At 54.2% G+C, this 15,945-nt stretch overlaps 2 protein-coding genes across 10 annotated transcripts in view; one reads left to right on the forward strand and one right to left on the reverse strand.

Annotated features, from left to right (window-relative positions):
• Positions 1-214: 214 nt before the first annotated feature.
• On the reverse strand, positions 215-8,968 carry wars1 (tryptophanyl-tRNA synthetase 1). Of its 3 annotated transcripts, XR_003933570.1 has the most exons (12): positions 8,862-8,968; positions 8,534-8,645; positions 7,422-7,632; positions 7,225-7,333; positions 7,036-7,155; positions 6,785-6,967; positions 6,435-6,535; positions 6,237-6,349; positions 5,988-6,161; positions 1,504-1,644; positions 728-1,070; positions 514-653 (listed from the first exon to the last, which is right to left on the reverse strand). XR_003933570.1 is itself a non-coding variant. In XM_030117056.1 (11 exons), the coding sequence occupies exons 2-11, from the start codon at positions 8,633-8,635 to the stop codon at positions 495-497; spliced, it is 1,413 nt and encodes a 470-aa protein (XP_029972916.1). In that variant the 5' UTR covers positions 8,636-8,645; positions 8,862-8,968; the 3' UTR covers positions 215-494. The 3 variants fall into 3 exon arrangements, 2 of the variants coding, with proteins under 2 accessions (XP_029972916.1, XP_029972917.1); XM_030117056.1 differs by lacking the exon at positions 728-1,070 and having other exon boundaries at positions 215-653; XM_030117057.1 differs by lacking the exons at positions 728-1,070; positions 8,862-8,968 and adding an exon at positions 8,787-8,811 and having other exon boundaries at positions 215-653.
• Positions 8,966-15,945, forward strand: part of wdr25 (WD repeat domain 25) — an 11,766-nt gene continuing 4,786 nt past the window's right edge. For 4 of the 7 annotated variants that reach the window (XR_003933569.1, XR_003933568.1, XR_003933567.1 and 1 more), the window contains exons 1-4: positions 9,235-9,384; positions 9,624-9,725; positions 9,804-10,454; positions 13,360-13,507. Coding sequence is in view for 4 of the 7 variants with exons in the window: in XM_030117051.1 (XP_029972911.1) it covers positions 9,816-10,454; positions 13,360-13,507 (787 nt within the window). In the remaining 3 variants the exon portion in view is untranslated. Of the gene's footprint in view, positions 9,006-9,228; positions 9,385-9,623; positions 9,726-9,803; positions 10,455-13,359; positions 13,508-15,945 lie in introns of those variants that run through there. The other 3 variants (XM_030117054.1, XM_030117052.1, XM_030117055.1) reach the window with 3 other exon arrangements.

The raw sequence follows: 15,945 nt of genomic DNA on the forward strand, positions 1-15,945 counted from the left end.
GCTGCAGGACGGGGAACTGAAGCCAACAGGTTCTACTCCGGGTCTCCCTGCCACCTGGCCTGGGCCCGACGCTTCATCTTTGGGGCAGTGAGGGATTCTCACCGTGAACCACCTGAAATGGATTTGTTGAGCATTGTGGAGCAGCTGGCGGCCCCCATCCTGACCCCCTCCCCCCCCCCCGACCCCCGCGGACTGAGTCCAGGGACACGGGAGCTGTGGTCACCTGTCTTTATTGGAGTCACTCCTGGTTTCACAGACATGAGATGAAGGTCTGGCGTCATGCATCGCTTCTACAGTAATACACTGACACGTCCCGCCTCTCAGGGACGCGGCCGGGACGCGGCCGGGACGCGGCCGGGACGCGGCCGGGACGCCGGCTACAGTGAGACAGTGAGACAGGTGACAGAGTGAAGCCAGCATTCCTCTTCCTCCGGGAGAGACGAGCTCCGTCACAGCGTCAGCCATGCTTCCTCCTGACGGCGGCGGCGCAGCAGCTAGAGGGGGAAGTTCAGCCGTCTGGGCGTCATGAAGCGCTGCACCGTCTCCTCGGAGACCTGCTGGCGTCTCTCTTGGTGCTGGGCGATCAGCGGCTGCAGGGTGTCGATCAGGATCTTCTTTAGTTCTCCGGTCAGCAGGGCTCCACTGCTGTAGTCCTGCAGGGACACACACACCACAGCTCAGCCACTGCACTCACACACACACACACACACTCACACACAGCTCTGACCTCGGCGGACTTCAGCCGCCTTCATATGAGCAGCAGTGAGTCTCGCTGGACACGTCCGGCCATCAGCCTTCCCCGCAGAGGGGTCTGTGGGGTCTTCAAATCCTGGAATCCTCCAACAGAGACCGGGACCCACCATGTGAGAAGAGCCAGAGCAGCGTCCCAGAACAGCTCCCTGAGGAACCCCAGCTTTACCCACACCTCACTGGTCCGGTTCACTGGGAGTTTTTTCAGTCCGATTGAAAACCATCGTGTTGAACACACGTGTTTCCAGGGACGGCAGACAAAGCGATGCACGATGGACCCTGGCTCTCCAGGACCCTGGTGGAGCGGACTATACGGTGTCCTGTGACATGAGGACAGTCTCTCAGGGACAGTTCAGGTCTTCTCTCTGCAGCAGCAGTCCTCAGGGAGTTCTATCTGATCAGTAATGGTCCATCGTCTCCATGAGACGCTGCTCAGAGAGCTCCTCCCCCGCCCGGCGCCACGTCTCCGCTCCGCCTGCCGGTGTTTCAGATCACCTGGTGTCCGTGTTAACTTGTGACCACCAGATGTTGAAACCCGACTGAACCTTGTAGAGGTTCTAGTGAACGCTGGTTCTCTACAGTTACAGTAAATTTATCATTTTAGAGATTAAACCACGGGAAGAGGCCGGAAACAGCCGTGTGTGTGGCGTCCTGTCACCCAGAACCAGACCGGACCAGCTGGAGGCCCAGCGGTCCCAGTCCAGACCCACGTCCTCCAGAGGACCAGCTCTTTGGCCACCTTCACCCTCTCACCTGTCTGATCTTCTCCAGCTGCTCGTCGTCTTCCAGGAAAAAGGTCAAATACATGAAGGACACGTCCACGTCCGTGTCCCCCCCCAGCTGGCGGTGCTCCTCCACCGTGTCCCTCCCTCCAGAGAAGGCGTGTTTGTTAATCTGGAGACCAACCACAGGAGACAGAGACACCATCAGGGAGTACTGAAGACAGGGGGGTCAAACATGTGGCGTGTGGACCAAAACTGGCCAGCTAAAGGCTCAATCCAGACCAGACAGGACGCCTGCATCGAAACAGCACAAGTCTTGAAAAATACAAAAAGACATAAAACATCAATCAGTCATCAATCACATTCTGAACAGAAACACGGATCAAACCAGAGCATCAAAACTAATGGAATCATTAATCATCTGAGAAAAGAGGCAGAATGGCACATGGCCCGGCTCAGGGTTCAACTACACGGGGCTAAACGACTCCCTCAATACACGGAACACATGTATGCTCCAAAAACCGTTTCAGGGGGTAAATTCGCCCTTTCAAAATAAGGGACCGTCTGATGAAGAAGGTCCTTCATCATCTCAGGATGATAGCAATTAAATTCAAGGTGGCGTCCAAATGTGGTTTCTGTACAGAGTCTGCCTGCAGCGATCATATCACAGCTCCACATGAGCCGCTTCACTCATTCCAGTGATCTGCAGAGTACCCGTCACAGTAATGTACACACTGTACGTTGAATTACGAGGTCAGACGGCGACACGAATGATTCAACAAATGATCAGACATATTCAGCTGAGCAGGAAAGTGCCATATTCTGACTGGCACTGATTGAGGGTGCTGAATTCCATTCTTGCTGAGTCGTACATATTCAGCAGCTTTCAGGAGCGGCGCCCCCCTCAGCCCAGCGCCGGTACTGACCAGGCCTGCAGCGGCTCACACTGATGGATATAACACTCATGCAGGAGGTGGTTCCCTGCTGAAGGATCTAAACTGTGAGGAAAAAACACGCAGATTTAGTCATTTATACTTCTCAGATCACTCATGATAAAAGAAATGAAAGTGTTCATACGGCGCGACCGTCATTCCGCTCCACATGACCACTGGTGACCAGCAGAGGCTGAAAACCGACTGAACCTCGTAGAGGTTCCAGTGACGCCGGTTTTCTCCAGTTACAGTGAAGTTATCAGTTCAGAGTCTTTAGTGAGTCTGATTCTAACATCTGCTGCTTCCAGCATGTGTTTACAGGAATCCGTCACTCGTTACCATGGCGACCAGTTCATCCAGAACACCGGGCGGCGGTCCGCTGGTAGTCCACCACCGAGCTCTTTCAACACCAGGCTGCATCTCTCCTCCAGCTTGTTCTCAGGGTTTTTATTAAAAGTGTTTCTCAGCACCGTCCAGTTCTTCTGCTGGTTTTTGACTTTCCTGCTTCCTGTTTCCTGTTTCCTGCTTCCTGTCACGTCATCATGTAACTCTGTACGAGGGAACACCTGGCAGAACCAATAATCCCCATTTAGTCCGCTCAGCTGTTCATATGAGACCCGGAGTGGATGACTGATCGGGGAAGAGGATCCTCTCAGGGTTCATGAACCCGGTCCTCCTCCAGTCCGGTCAGGAGGGTTTCTGGGTCCATGTAAACCAGTCCCTCAGTTCTACTGTGGATTTGAAAGACAAAGGGACAGTCCTGCCTCTCCCCCTGTCTCAGCAGGAGCGTCTCCACAGCCGCTCATATCAATGGAGGATGAGGACCAGATCCAGATGGCGGGGAAGCAGCGTGTGACGTCCTCCCAGCAGTCCTTCATAGAGACTCCAGGAAGTCATGTGCTGGGGGGCGCAGCGCCCCCTGGAATATTTAAATAAGTTTATTTTCATGATTCCATTCAAAGAGTTAAACTTTCATAGACCTTCCTAGATTCAGGACCCACATTTTAAACCACTTCAGGTATTTGTTTCTTTCTACATAGTTCGGGGTTCCGGCTTGTAAAACCCACAAAAACAGGAAGTGATTAGAACACTGTGAAGAAATCACTTATTTCTCAGTTTCTGCAGAAAAAAGTCAGTCAGGATCTGGTATTTTCAAACCAACAGCAGGCTGGGAACCTCTCCGCTTCGCCCCTGCCTGGATGCGCCGTGGCGTCGATGCCGTCAGCCTGTGGCATTGTGGGAGTTCTGGAAGCCCGGGTTTCCTTGATGCTTGCTGTCGGCTCTTCTTGGTCTTTGGGTCTGGTGTCCTCTTGTCCTCCTGATGAGACCCCAGAGACTCAGTGGGGTTCGGGTGGGGCCAGCTGGCCGGCCTCAGTCCACTGGTCTGGATCTTCTGATGGTCCGCTGAAGGCCAGGCTCATGTCTTCGCCAGGGTGTCTTCTCGGCCACATTTAGCCCCTCCTCTAGCTTTTCCATGGATGTGCTCGGACCCGGCTCTTCCTCCGAGTCTAAGGGTTTCATCAGCTGGAACACCAAATAATGTCAAGATAACGAAAATGAAGACCTGGCATGGTTTGAATTGTGGGCTCTGAATCTATAATCTATGAAATTTTAACTTTTTGAACGGAATGATGGAAATGAAGAAACGTTTCCACGATGTCCTGACGTTTTGGAAAGGGTCTGCAGTTAAACTACCTGTGCAGTGAAGCTCAGCGCCGTGACCATGCCTGGCATCAACACTCCAAAAACCAAAAGCCAAGAATGGCTCACAGAGCTGATCCAGAGCTTTTCAACAAGAACAAACAGAAGCAGCTGTAACGGTCCAGAGCCCAGCGGCGGACCGAAGCCCAGCTGCTCACGAGAGAATCCCGCTCCAGTAGCTCCACACCCAGTCCCCCCATCACCAGAGCCCCCATCACCAGAGCCCCCCATCACCAGAGCCCCCCCATCACCAGAGCCCCCCATCACCAGAGCCCCCCCATCACCAGAGCCCCCCCATCACCAGAGCCCCCCATCACCAGAGCCCCCCTTACCAGAGCCCCCATCACCAGAGCCCCCCTTACCAGAGCCCCATCACCCCAGAGTCCCTCCATCACCCGAGTCCCCCATCACCAGAGCCCCCCCATCACCCCAGAGCCCCCCATCACCAGAGCCCCCATCACCAGAGCCCCCATCACCAGAGCCCCCCTTACCAGAGCCCCCCCATCACCAGAGTCCCCCCATCACCCCAGAGCCCCCATCACCAGAGCCCCCCTTACCAGAGCCCCCCCATCACCAGAGTCCCCCCATCACCCCAGAGCCCCCATCACCAGAGCCCCCCCATCACCAGAGTCCCCCCATCACCCCAGAGCCCCCATCACCAGAGCCCCCCCATCACCCCAGAGCCCCCCATCACCAGAGCCCCCATCACCAGAGCCCCCCTTACCAGAGCCCCCCCATCACCAGAGTCCCCCCATCACCCCAGAGCCCCCATCACCAGAGCCCCCCTTACCAGAGCCCCCCCATCACCAGAGTCCCCCCATCACCCCAGAGCCCCCATCACCCCAGAGCCCCCATCACCAGAGTCCCCCCATCACCCCAGAGCCCCCATCACCAGAGTCCCCCCATCACCCCAGAGCCCCCATCACCAGAGCCCCCCCATCACCAGAGTCCCCCCATCACCCCAGAGCCCCCATCACCCCAGAGCCCCCATCACCAGAGTCCCCCCATCACCCCAGAGCCCCCATCACCGGAGTCCCCCCATCACCCCAGAGCCCCCATCACCAGAGCCCCCCCATCACCAGAGTCCCCCCATCACCCCAGAGCCCCCATCACCCCAGAGCCCCCATCACCAGAGTCCCCCCATCACCCCAGAGCCCCCATCACCAGAGTCCCCCCATCACCCCAGAGCCCCCATCACCAGAGTCCCCCCATCACCCCAGAGCCCCCATCACCAGAGCCCCCCCATCACCAGAGTCCCCCCATCACCCCAGAGCCCCCATCACCCCAGAGCCCCCATCACCAGAGTCCCCCCATCACCCCAGAGCCCCCATCACCAGAGTCCCCCCATCACCCCAGAGCCCCCATCACCAGAGCCCCCCCATCACCAGAGTCCCCCCATCACCCCAGAGCCCCCATCACCCCAGAGCCCCCATCACCAGAGTCCCCCCATCACCCCAGAGCCCCCCCATCACCAGAGTCCCCCCATCACCCCAGAGCCCCCCCATCACCAGAGTCCCCCCATCACCCCAGAGCCCCCATCACCAGAGTCCCCCCATCACCCCAGAGCCCCCCATCACCAGAGCCCCCAGCCAGTACTGATATCCCTCCTCCTGCAGAACAGGAACCGCTCCAGGACCCGGTCCTGCCTCCTAGGCCCAGTCCTCATGTGAGGTTTAAGGCCTGGGAGCGGGGGGACGGTGGACAGGCGGGTGGACGGGCGGGTGGACGGGCGGGTGGACAGATGGGTGGACAGATGGGTGGACGGGCGGGTGGACAGATGGGTGGATGGGCGGGTGGACAGATGGGTGGACAGACGGGTGGACAGACGGGTGGACAGACGGGTGGACAGACGGGTGGACGGGCAGACGGCGTGCAGCAGCACCTTGTTCTTGATCTGCTTGGCGGTGTCGGTGAGGAAGATGGAGGAGTTGGAGTCGCTGGCGCTCATCTTGGTCTGCGCCCCCTGCAGGGCGGGGAAGAAGGTGGAGTGCAGCAGGGCGGGCTTGGGGTACCCGATCCTCGGAGCCACGTCCCGGGTCATCCGGAAGTAGGGATCCTGGGAGAGAGGGCCAGAGGTCAGAGGTCAGCGGGCGGCGGTCAGGACAGACGCTCCACGCCGCTCCGTCCTCACCTGGTCGATGGCGCACGGGATGAGACACTGGACGTCCTTCTTCCCCCCGAAGATCTGGGGGAAGGAGCTGGAGAAGGAGGGAGCGGCCTGGACGGCCGGGAAGCTGATCTTCCCTGGAGGACGAGGACACGGCGTGACGACACCACCGGAGACACACACCCACCAGAACGCCGCACACACACACTCACACACACTCACCGATGCAGTCGCTGTCCGTGAAGCCGAAGATGCCTTTGACCTGGTTAAAGGTCACCAGCTTCTGGATCCTCACCACGTTCCTGTAGAAGTCCGGAGACGCTCTGCGGAAACAAAGCATCAGTCAAACCGCTGCTGTCCTCTGGAGGGACGTCTTCACACCGACTCCAGTCTGAGGACTACGGCGGCGTTCTGAACCCGCTCCAGATAACATGAAGACTTCCCACTGATTTACTGTGAATTACTACATCTGTGTGTCTGAGGAGTGTGTTTGGGAAGTGAAACTGTTTCTGAAGCAGCAGATCTCCGGCTGTCTTCACGGATGTGGTTCCAGCGGCGGCGCCGGGCCTCACCCCATGTAGTCCAGGTCCGAGAAGATGAAGGTCTTGTTGACGTCGAAGCCGCAGGCGATGATGTCTTTAGCGTTCTCTGTGGAGAACCGGCGGCACTGCTCCAGACTCAGGTCCTTCCACAGGAACTTCTCGTCGTCCGTCAGCTGGATGACCAGGGGCACGTCGAACACGTCCTGCAGCCACCTGGGGCCGGGCGGACACCCGGTCAGGGAGGGGGGCGGACGGGGGGCGTCTCCGCTCCCGAGCCTTACTTGGTGAAGATGAAGGGGATGAGGTGTCCCAGGTGCATGGCCTCCGAGGACGGCCCCCGGCCGGTGTACAGGTAGAAGGCCTTGTTCTTCTGGTGGGCGTCCAGCACCTGGTGCATGTCCCTGTGAGAGACAGGCGGTCAGCGCCGGCAGCTCCGGCGCCGCAGCGTTCACCCACAGCGACCTGCTGACCTGTGTGAGAAGAAGACGCCTCTCCGCAGGAAGCGGTGCGCTCGCTGTCCACACGCCCGCTCTATCCGGTCCACCAGGTCCTGGTCCACTTTACTGCTGCCGAACCTCACTGGAGACACAGCACGGTCCAGCACGGTCCGTCACCGCCCAGCCCCTACGGCCCCCGCGGCCCCTCCCCCTCCCCCCCCGGGTCTCACCGATCAGCTTGTCGTAGTCCACCCCCTTGGCGTTGGTGGTGGACACGTTCCACGGGTCCACCGTGTCGCCGTCGTCCGCCGCTCCCGTCGCCGGCCCGTTGTCTGCCGCGGCGTCCGAGGGCGGACTTCCTGCCCTGTAGTCCTGACCCGTCAGGGTCTTATAGTCCACCTTCAGCTTGAGCAGCTGCTGGACCGCTGCATCGATCTCAGCCTGAAGCAGAAACACGGCACGGCCAGAGCAGTCAGCCCCGCCCCCCAGAAAACCCCCAGAAAACCTCCAGAAAACCTCCAGAAAACCTCCAGAAAACCTCCCTACGCTCAGTCTGCCCAGCCTGCCTCTCTGTGTTTACACCGGACCACGTCGGCTCGGTTCAGCTGGAGGACTGCAGGAAAACCTCAGAAATCAGTGAGACGACACACTGAAGAGGCAGCAGCCAGACAGACGGGATCACAGCTGCAGTTTGAGACAGAACACCTTCTTCTGGACAACTCACTCCTAAACTCTTAATGTGAAAAACCTCCTAAACACCTGCTGTCAGAGAGAGAGGTACGGTCATGCCATTCATCCCAAACCCGGAAATTCTTATGTTGTAACAAATTTAAGCAGAATTATGTAAAAAAGGTGGAGCGGGTGGAGCAGTCCCTGCCTCCAGAGTCCAGTGAGCAGCCGGCCTTGCTGGCTCTGACCCAGACGGAGAACCCCTCCACCACCTGGAGTCTGGCTCCTCCCCTTCCTGTTCACAGCGTAGCTGTTGGATTTCCAGACCAGTCTGCTGTTGATTTTGACGCCATGGTACTCGTAGTTCTCCACCTGCTCCACGTTGTAAACATTTGTTCTCGTGAATGTTATAAATGCATTAAGATTAAATAAGAATGACACATGAATATGAAACCACGGGTTGAATCAGACCTTCAGAATACAGACCCACCAGGCTGAAATGAGGAACTGAGGAAGAAGAGCTGCTGCCACCGCAGGGATGGAAACAGATGTCACCCCGAAAAGTGACCAGGATTACAGACAGGTGGAGAATGGGTGCTGGGTCTGGGGGTCTGGGGGTCTGGGGGGCACACAGCTCCGGACAGATGAAGCTCAATGACCATAAAACACTCACCTTCTCGGCTTTGGCGGTCTTCAGGCTCCTGACTCGGTCTCCCTGAGCGCTCAGCTGCTCGTACAGCTCCATGGCAGTCCGGGCTCCGTCTGAGTCCGTCATGATGTCCACCCTGTCCAGGGGACAGCCACACACAGTCCCATCAGCAGACATCCCGGTCCCTGATGGACAGTCTGAATAACAGCAGGATCAGTCCGCACGAGCACGGATCAGCCGCACGCTGTCCGTCAGAGGACACGCCCCCTGGACTGACCTGAGCCAAACATCCCAATCACCTGAACCTCCCCCGAGAGCAGAGATCAGCTTGAACACAAACCGTGATTCCTACCTGACAGTCTGCTCACATGCAGCTGACAGCTCATTCAACTTGCGTCAGCTTGTGTTCGCTTCAAATCCTCCCCAGAAACAAGCTGATCGTCAGTTCCGCCTGGCGGATGTGCGACGTTGAAGTGAAACCTGTCGGAAACAATGGGTACTTTTTTATTTTTTTTACAATTATAAATGTTATATATTCACCCTCGATTCAAACACTGATTTTACACATTTTATACATTGAAACATTTTGAACAACACCCGTCCGAAGACAAGGACGTAGCCGGTGTTTTCCGGTGTCCTCCAGCATAAAAGCTTTCACAAGTAGAACCGTGGAGAAAAGCATTTAGGAATTAAAGAATCGTTTTATTCTGAAAGAATGACTCGTACTGTAAACATAGCGCCATATGTTGAAGCCAGTGTGTAAAATTCCCCTCTGAGCAGACACTTTTAGGAGTTTTAACAGCTGCAGGTACAGTGAGAAGACCCAGCGGAGAGTGTTGCTGTGTTTTTGTCCCTCCTGACGGCCCGCAAACCTCGTCAGTGTCTGAGCTGTACTACTTCCGGTTAGCCTTAGCCTGAGATGCTAACGTGCAGTGAAAGAATGTTTTTGACTTCTGTTAGGGGGGATAAACAGCTTTTGTAACTTCTGTTGGGGGAAATTTGCTTTTTCTGTGCTCTCTGTGATATGATAACAGTTATGGAGCACTCGCTTGAATACGTTAAAGTATTGAGTTAGTAGAAAATCCCTTTTTATTTCTCTCCTGATATTTCTCAGGTTTGGTTGACATTCCCCGTAAAGAACCATAAACACGTTCACCGCTCGGCGAAACTGCTGCATTTTGCATCTTTTCGAAGTGAAAGCCTTGAATCCTGCCAGGTGTGTTTACTGAAGTGGCCACTAGATGTCAGTGTCTGACAGTCGGCTGACGTCTGCTCTGCTTCCTGTTTGTTCCAGTGAAATGTGAAGATGTCTTCTTTAGTGGACTATGAGGATTCAGAGGATGAGGGAGAGGAAGCAGCTTCAGCTCCGGTAAAAACTGCATCATGTAAACAAGACCAAGGAGAAGTCTCCAGTCAGTCCCAGGTCTTTACTAGCCAGCCAGGCTTCAGGCCGGACCAGACAGCGTCAGGACAGGATGGAGACCTCCGGACAACAAGCTCCCATTCCCTCCTGCAGAGCTGTTCTAGCTGTGAAACCACAGGGACATCAGAAGATCTGCATACTGAAAACACTTTGCTCAAGGGACAGGAAGCACCTCTGCCAGCGGCGTTTGCCGTATCCCACACGTCGACTCGTCCAAAAAGACCCTCATTTAGTGGTTCTGGTATCCGGCCGTACATTCCCAAGAGGCAGAGACTCACAGCTCCAGCAGAGACCGTGGATCCACAGCACCCGGCAGGCCACGGCAGCAGACGCCCCAGTGTGCTGGAGGTCTCAGACAGACTGAAGCCCTACCTGGGTGAGAAGGCCAGCGCAGCAGGGACACCCGGGAGGCTCATGCTGAGGCTGGAAGGTCATCAGGGTCCAGTCAATACGCTGCAGTGGTGTCCTGTCCCTCAGTTCAGTCACCTGCTCCTGTCTGCCTCCATGGACAAAACATTCAAGGTAAAGACAAACAGCGGGAAAGCCCTGACAACACAGACACTTTATCTCTTGGTACTGGGTGGAGGTCCCGAGTGACAGGTATTGGCTAGTAAGTTCTGGGTGGAGGTACTAGGTGACAGGTACTGGGTTGAAGTGGTAGGTACTGGGTGAAAGGTATTTGGTGGTAGGTTCTGGGTGGAGGTTCTGGATGGACGTGTCAGGTACTGGGTGATAGGTTTCAAGGTGGAGGTTCTGGTTGAAGGTACTGGGTGACAGGTACTGGGTGGTAGGTATTGGGTGACAGGTACTGTGTTGAGGTGGTAGGTATTGGGTGACAGGTACTGTGTTGAGGTGGTAGGTATTGGGTGACAGGTACTGTGTTGAGGTGGTAGGTATTGGGTGACAGGTACTGTGTTGAGGTGGTAGCTACTGGGTGACAGACAGGTACAAGGTGAAGGTACTGCGTGATAGGTACTGGGTGGTAGGTATTGGGTGATAGGTACTGTGTGGTAGGTTCTGGGTGGTAGGTATTGGGTGATAGGTGCTGGGTGGTAGGTACTGGGTGATAGGTGCTTCGTGGTAGGTACTGGGTGGTAGGTATTGGGTGATAGGTGCTGCGTGGTAGGTATTGGGTGGTAGGTGCTGGGTGGTAGATATTGGGTGCTAGGTTCTGGGTGCTAGGTACTGGGTGGTAGGTATTGGGTTGTAGGTACTGGGTGGTAGGTATTGGGTTGTAGGTACTGGGTGGTAGGTATTGGGTTGTAGGTACTGGGTTGTAGGTACTGGGTGGTAGGTATTGGGTTGTAGGTACTGGGTGGTAGGTACTGGGTGGTAGGTATTGGGTTGTAGGTACTGGGAGGTAGGTACTGGGTGGTAGGTATTGGGTTGTAGGTACTGGGAGGTAGGTACTGGGTGGTAGGTATTGGGTTGTAGGTACTGGATCGTAGGTACTAGGTGGTAGGTATTGAGTTGTAGGTATTGGGTGGTAGGTGCTGGGTGGAGGTCATCCACCTGTCCTTCCTAGCTGGTGCAGGGTTACAGGCAGAAGCAGCAGATCTACTGCAGTGCCTCCATTCAACATGGAGCACAAACCCCTTCCTGTAGAGTCTCATTTGTCAGTGTCAGCTGAATGTATGTCAGCCCCCCTGGGACCTCCACACACTCCTCTCTTACTCCCTCCACCTCACTCTGTCTGGCTCCTCCATCTGGAAAACACATCCTGGTCTTTCTAATGAAAAGTCAAATCTTTCCATCCCAGAACAAACAGAAAGAAACAACTTGATCATCCAACCAGTAGAATTGAAATGTGTGTGATCAGAGGAGAGCAGCTTTCCTCTCTCAAGAAGAGAGGAAAAGAACACACACACATACACCTCACAAACATAACCACACAGTGTCGTCAGTCTTCTCTGGTTCTTGTTGGTTTTCTGGGGCTTCATGTACTTCAGTTCATCTGGTGTTGTGTGTCTGTGTGTCACTCCAGCTGCTGTGCAGTTTGACAGTGATAACCAACATACTAATTTAGTTTTAATTATCAGTGTGTGAGGAAGCAGGTTCCTTGTCACGGATCCTCCTGCATGTCTGCTGAGTGGGGTGGAATTAAATTGAATGGGAATAAAGGAGGTGTGTTTTTCAGCCGTGCAGAGGAAATGGTCAGGCCACAGGTCTGGCTTCACTAGCAAGTTGGAGTCAGAGTGGATTTGCAGTGCAGCAAGCATTTAATAACCACGCTTCAGCATGTCATACAATACCAGCAGCCGCAGTAGATTAATAAGATTAATAAATTAAAGAATAAAATCGGACTACAGTCTCCTGTAATCGGACCCCCTGCCGGGCCTGGACTAGGCCTTGTCACATGAGTTGGACTGTCAAAGCAAACAGCTGTAGAGCCACTATAGAGGAGCTGTAGAGCCGCTATAGAGGAGCTGTAGAGTCACTATAGAGGAGATGTAGAGTCACTATAGAGGAGCTGTAGAGCCACTATAGAGGAGCTGTAGAGCCACTATAGAGGAGCTGTAGAGTTACTATAGAGGAGATGTAGAGTCACTATAGAGGAGCTGTAGAGTCACTATAGAGGAGCTGTAGAGTCACTATAGAGGAGCTGTAGAGCTGCTATAGAGGAGCTGTAGAGCCACTATAGAGGAGCTGTAGAGGAGATGTAGAGCCACTATAGAGGAACTGTAGAGCCACTATAGAGGAGCTGTAGAGTCACTATAGAGGAGCTGTCGAGCTGCTATAGAGGAGCTGTAGAGTCACTATAGAGGAGCTGTCGAGCTGCTATAGAGGAGATGTAGAGCCACTATAGAGGAACTGTAGAGCCACTATAGAGGAGCTGTAGAGTCACTATAGAGGAGCTGTCGAGCTGCTATAGAGGAGCTGTAGAGTCACTATAGAGGAGCTGTAGAGGAGATGTAGAGCCACTATAGAGGAACTGTAGAGCCACTATAGAGGAGCTGTAGAGCCACTGTAGAGCAGCTGTAGAGTCACTATAGAGGAGCTGTAGAGCCACTATAGAGGAGCTGTAGAGCCACTATAGAGGAGCTGTAGAGTCACTATAGAGGAGCTGTAGAGTCACTATAGAGGAGCTGTAGAGCCACTATAGAGGAGCTGTAGAGCCACTATAGAGGAGCTGTAGAGTCACTATAGAGGAGCTGTAGAGCCACTATAGAGGAGCTGTAGAGTCGCTATAGAGCAGCTGTAGAGTCACTATAGAGGAGCTGTAGAGTCACTATAGAGGAGCTGTAGAGTCACTATAGAGGAGCTGTAGAGCCACTGTAGAGCAGCTGTAGAGTCACTATAGAGGACTCTGACATTGCTGAGGTTGCAGATTTAATGTCTGTTAATCATTTAAATGACTGTTGTGCTGTGTGTGTGTGTGTGTGTGTGTGTGTGTGTGTGTGTGTGTGTGTGTGTGTGTTTGTGTCAGGTGTGGGATGGAGCTGAAAGTGGGCGGAGCCTCAGAGTTTACACCTGTCACACAGGGGCAGTGCGTGACGCCTGCTGGACGCCCTGTGGACGCCGTGTCCTCACCGGCTCGTTTGACAGCACGGCTGTGGTCACGGACGTGGAGACAGGTGAGTCTCACCTGACGGTCTGCTCTCATCCTCTCTCAGCTGCAGTTTCTCCAGACTCACATTCACTCATTAAAAGTCAGTTTGAGTTTCTTCTCATCTCACTTGAAGCGCACCGATGGTGTGGACCGTCCAAACGTCATGGCAGTGGTGTTTCTTTCAGTTTCTCTCCCTCAGAGGTAAAGCTGGTGTGGTGATTTGTGTGGACTGCTCTGACTGCCTCAGGCCTCTAAACCCTGGTAGAAACATCTTGTGTGAACTGCAGAGCTGCTTCTCTTTCCTCCTGCCTTGCAGTCATGACGCATTTCAATAGAAACCTTGAAACTCTGAATTCATCCAACCAAGTTATAATCAGATGATCTCTTCTAAGGTGTGTCAGCTCAGGGATCCTGCAGTCTTAATGTGAGTTATTCTGCACGTACTATTACAAGAGAGACTTACATTTCAGCACCACGGACAGCTCAGAGTCATCAGAGTTGTCGTTTATGTCCTTTGTTTTGCATCTGGAACGAGGACTGCGCTGTGTTGGGATGAGATGGTCAGCTGGACAGTCTTGGGTCTGCTACTGGGTCCTTCTTTTAGTTTTTAATGCTCTTACCATCTTGATTTTGTTAGTTTAGACAGGAACTTGCCTGTTTCTACATATGAGTGATCGTCGGTGTGTCAGAGGCAGTGTGGGAAAGCTCAGGACTCGGGCCTGGTGAAGGACCAGCGTCGGGCTCGATGTGTGCTCACAGTGTGGGACTCTCTCCACATGTTGGACCTCAGAGAGACTGGAGCATCTGCGTCTCCAGGGCCAGCTTGTGGCTGCGGTGGCTTGCTGCTGTTTGCACTTCCCCTCTCAGCACATCTGTCAATACTGCCAATACAGCCTGCGGACAGTAGCTTCAGCCCATTAAACTGCCAGCAGCTCCTGGACGGGGATCGATAGCGGAGCGGGCTCCATGACCTCCTGTCAGGACGTCACTAACCGTAAACATGAGGGTCTGGTCCTCGTCTTGATCTGACGCTACCTCAGGCCTCCTGCTGTCACTGCTGGTTAGATCAGCAAGGATCACAGACTGAGAGCTGAGTCCTGTCATCCACCAAGAAATCCCTTCTTACTGGGAGATGGATTCTTCCTCTTTCATGGAGAGGATGGAGGAATGAGAGAGAGAGAGAGAGAGAGAGAGAGAGAGATCTGAAGCATGGTGGAGCAGAGAGAGAGAGAGGTGTGGGTGGTGTGAAGGAGGACAGCAGCAGTGAACTGTGTCATGGATGAAAAGACTGAAGACGAAGCTGGCTCTGTGTCTCCACATACAGTGTGAAGGTCCAGGTTTGTCCTCAGATGTGTGGACAGTGTCTCCAGTCTGTTGCAGACGGTCCTCAGACACGTCTCCTCCTCCTGGGAGGATTCATTCAGGTTCCTCTGGAGGCCGTGCCGACCAGCTGCTGCTCCTCATGACCCACATGGAACTCTGATCCACATACATTCACACTGTTGATGTGCACTTACAGTGTGTGTCTTCCTGTCTGGTGTTGTGTTGCTGTCTGGTGTTGTGTGTTGCTGTGTGGTGTTGTGTTGCTGTTGTGTTGTTGCTGTCTGGTGTTGTGTTGTTGCTGTCTGGTGTTGTGTTGCTGTTGTGTTGTGTTGCTGTTGTGTTGTTGCTGTCTGGTGTTGTGTTGCTGTTGTGTTGTTGCTGTCTGGTGTTGTGTTGCTGTTGTGTTGTTGCTGTCTGGTGTGTTGCTGTCGGGTGTTGTGTTGCTGCCTGGTGTTGTGTTGCTATCTATTGTTGTGTTGCTGTTGTGTTGTTGCTGTCTGGTGTTGTGTTGCTGTCTGGTGTTGTGTTGCTGTTGTGTTGTTGCTGTCTGGTGTGTTGCTGTCGGGTGTTGTGTTGCTGCCTGGTGTTGTATTGCTGTTGTGTTGTTGCTGTCGGGTGTTGTGTTGCTGTCTGGTGTTGTGTTGCTGTTGTGTTGTTGCTGTCTGGTGTGTTGCTGTCGGGTGTTGTGTTGCTGCCTGGTGTTGTGTTGCTGTTGTGTTGTTGCTGTCTGGTGTTGTGTTGCTGCCTGGTGTTGTGTTGCTGTCTATTGTTTTGTTGCTGTTGTGTTGTTGCTGTCTGGTGTTGTGTTGCTGCCTGGTGTTGTGTTGCTGTCTATTGTTGTGTTGCTGCCTGGTGTTGTGTTGCTGTCTGGTGTTGTGTTGTTGCTGTCTGGTGTTGTGTTGCTGTCTGGTGTTGTTGCTGTCTGGTGTTGTTGTTGTCTGGTGTTGTGTTGCTGTTGTGTGTTGCTGTCTGGTGTTGTGTTGCTGTTGTGTGTTGCTGTCTGGTGTTGTGTTGCTGTCTGGTGTTGTTGCTGTCTGGTGTTGTTGCTGTCTGGTGTTGTGTTGCTGTTGTGTGTTGCTGTCTGGTGTTGTGTTGCTGTTGTGTGTTGCTGTCTGGTGTTGTGTTGCTGTCTGGTGTTGT

The sequence above is a fragment of the Salarias fasciatus genome, chromosome 19, assembly GCF_902148845.1.
Source record: "Salarias fasciatus chromosome 19, fSalaFa1.1, whole genome shotgun sequence".
Taxonomy (NCBI): domain Eukaryota; kingdom Metazoa; phylum Chordata; class Actinopteri; order Blenniiformes; family Blenniidae; genus Salarias; species Salarias fasciatus.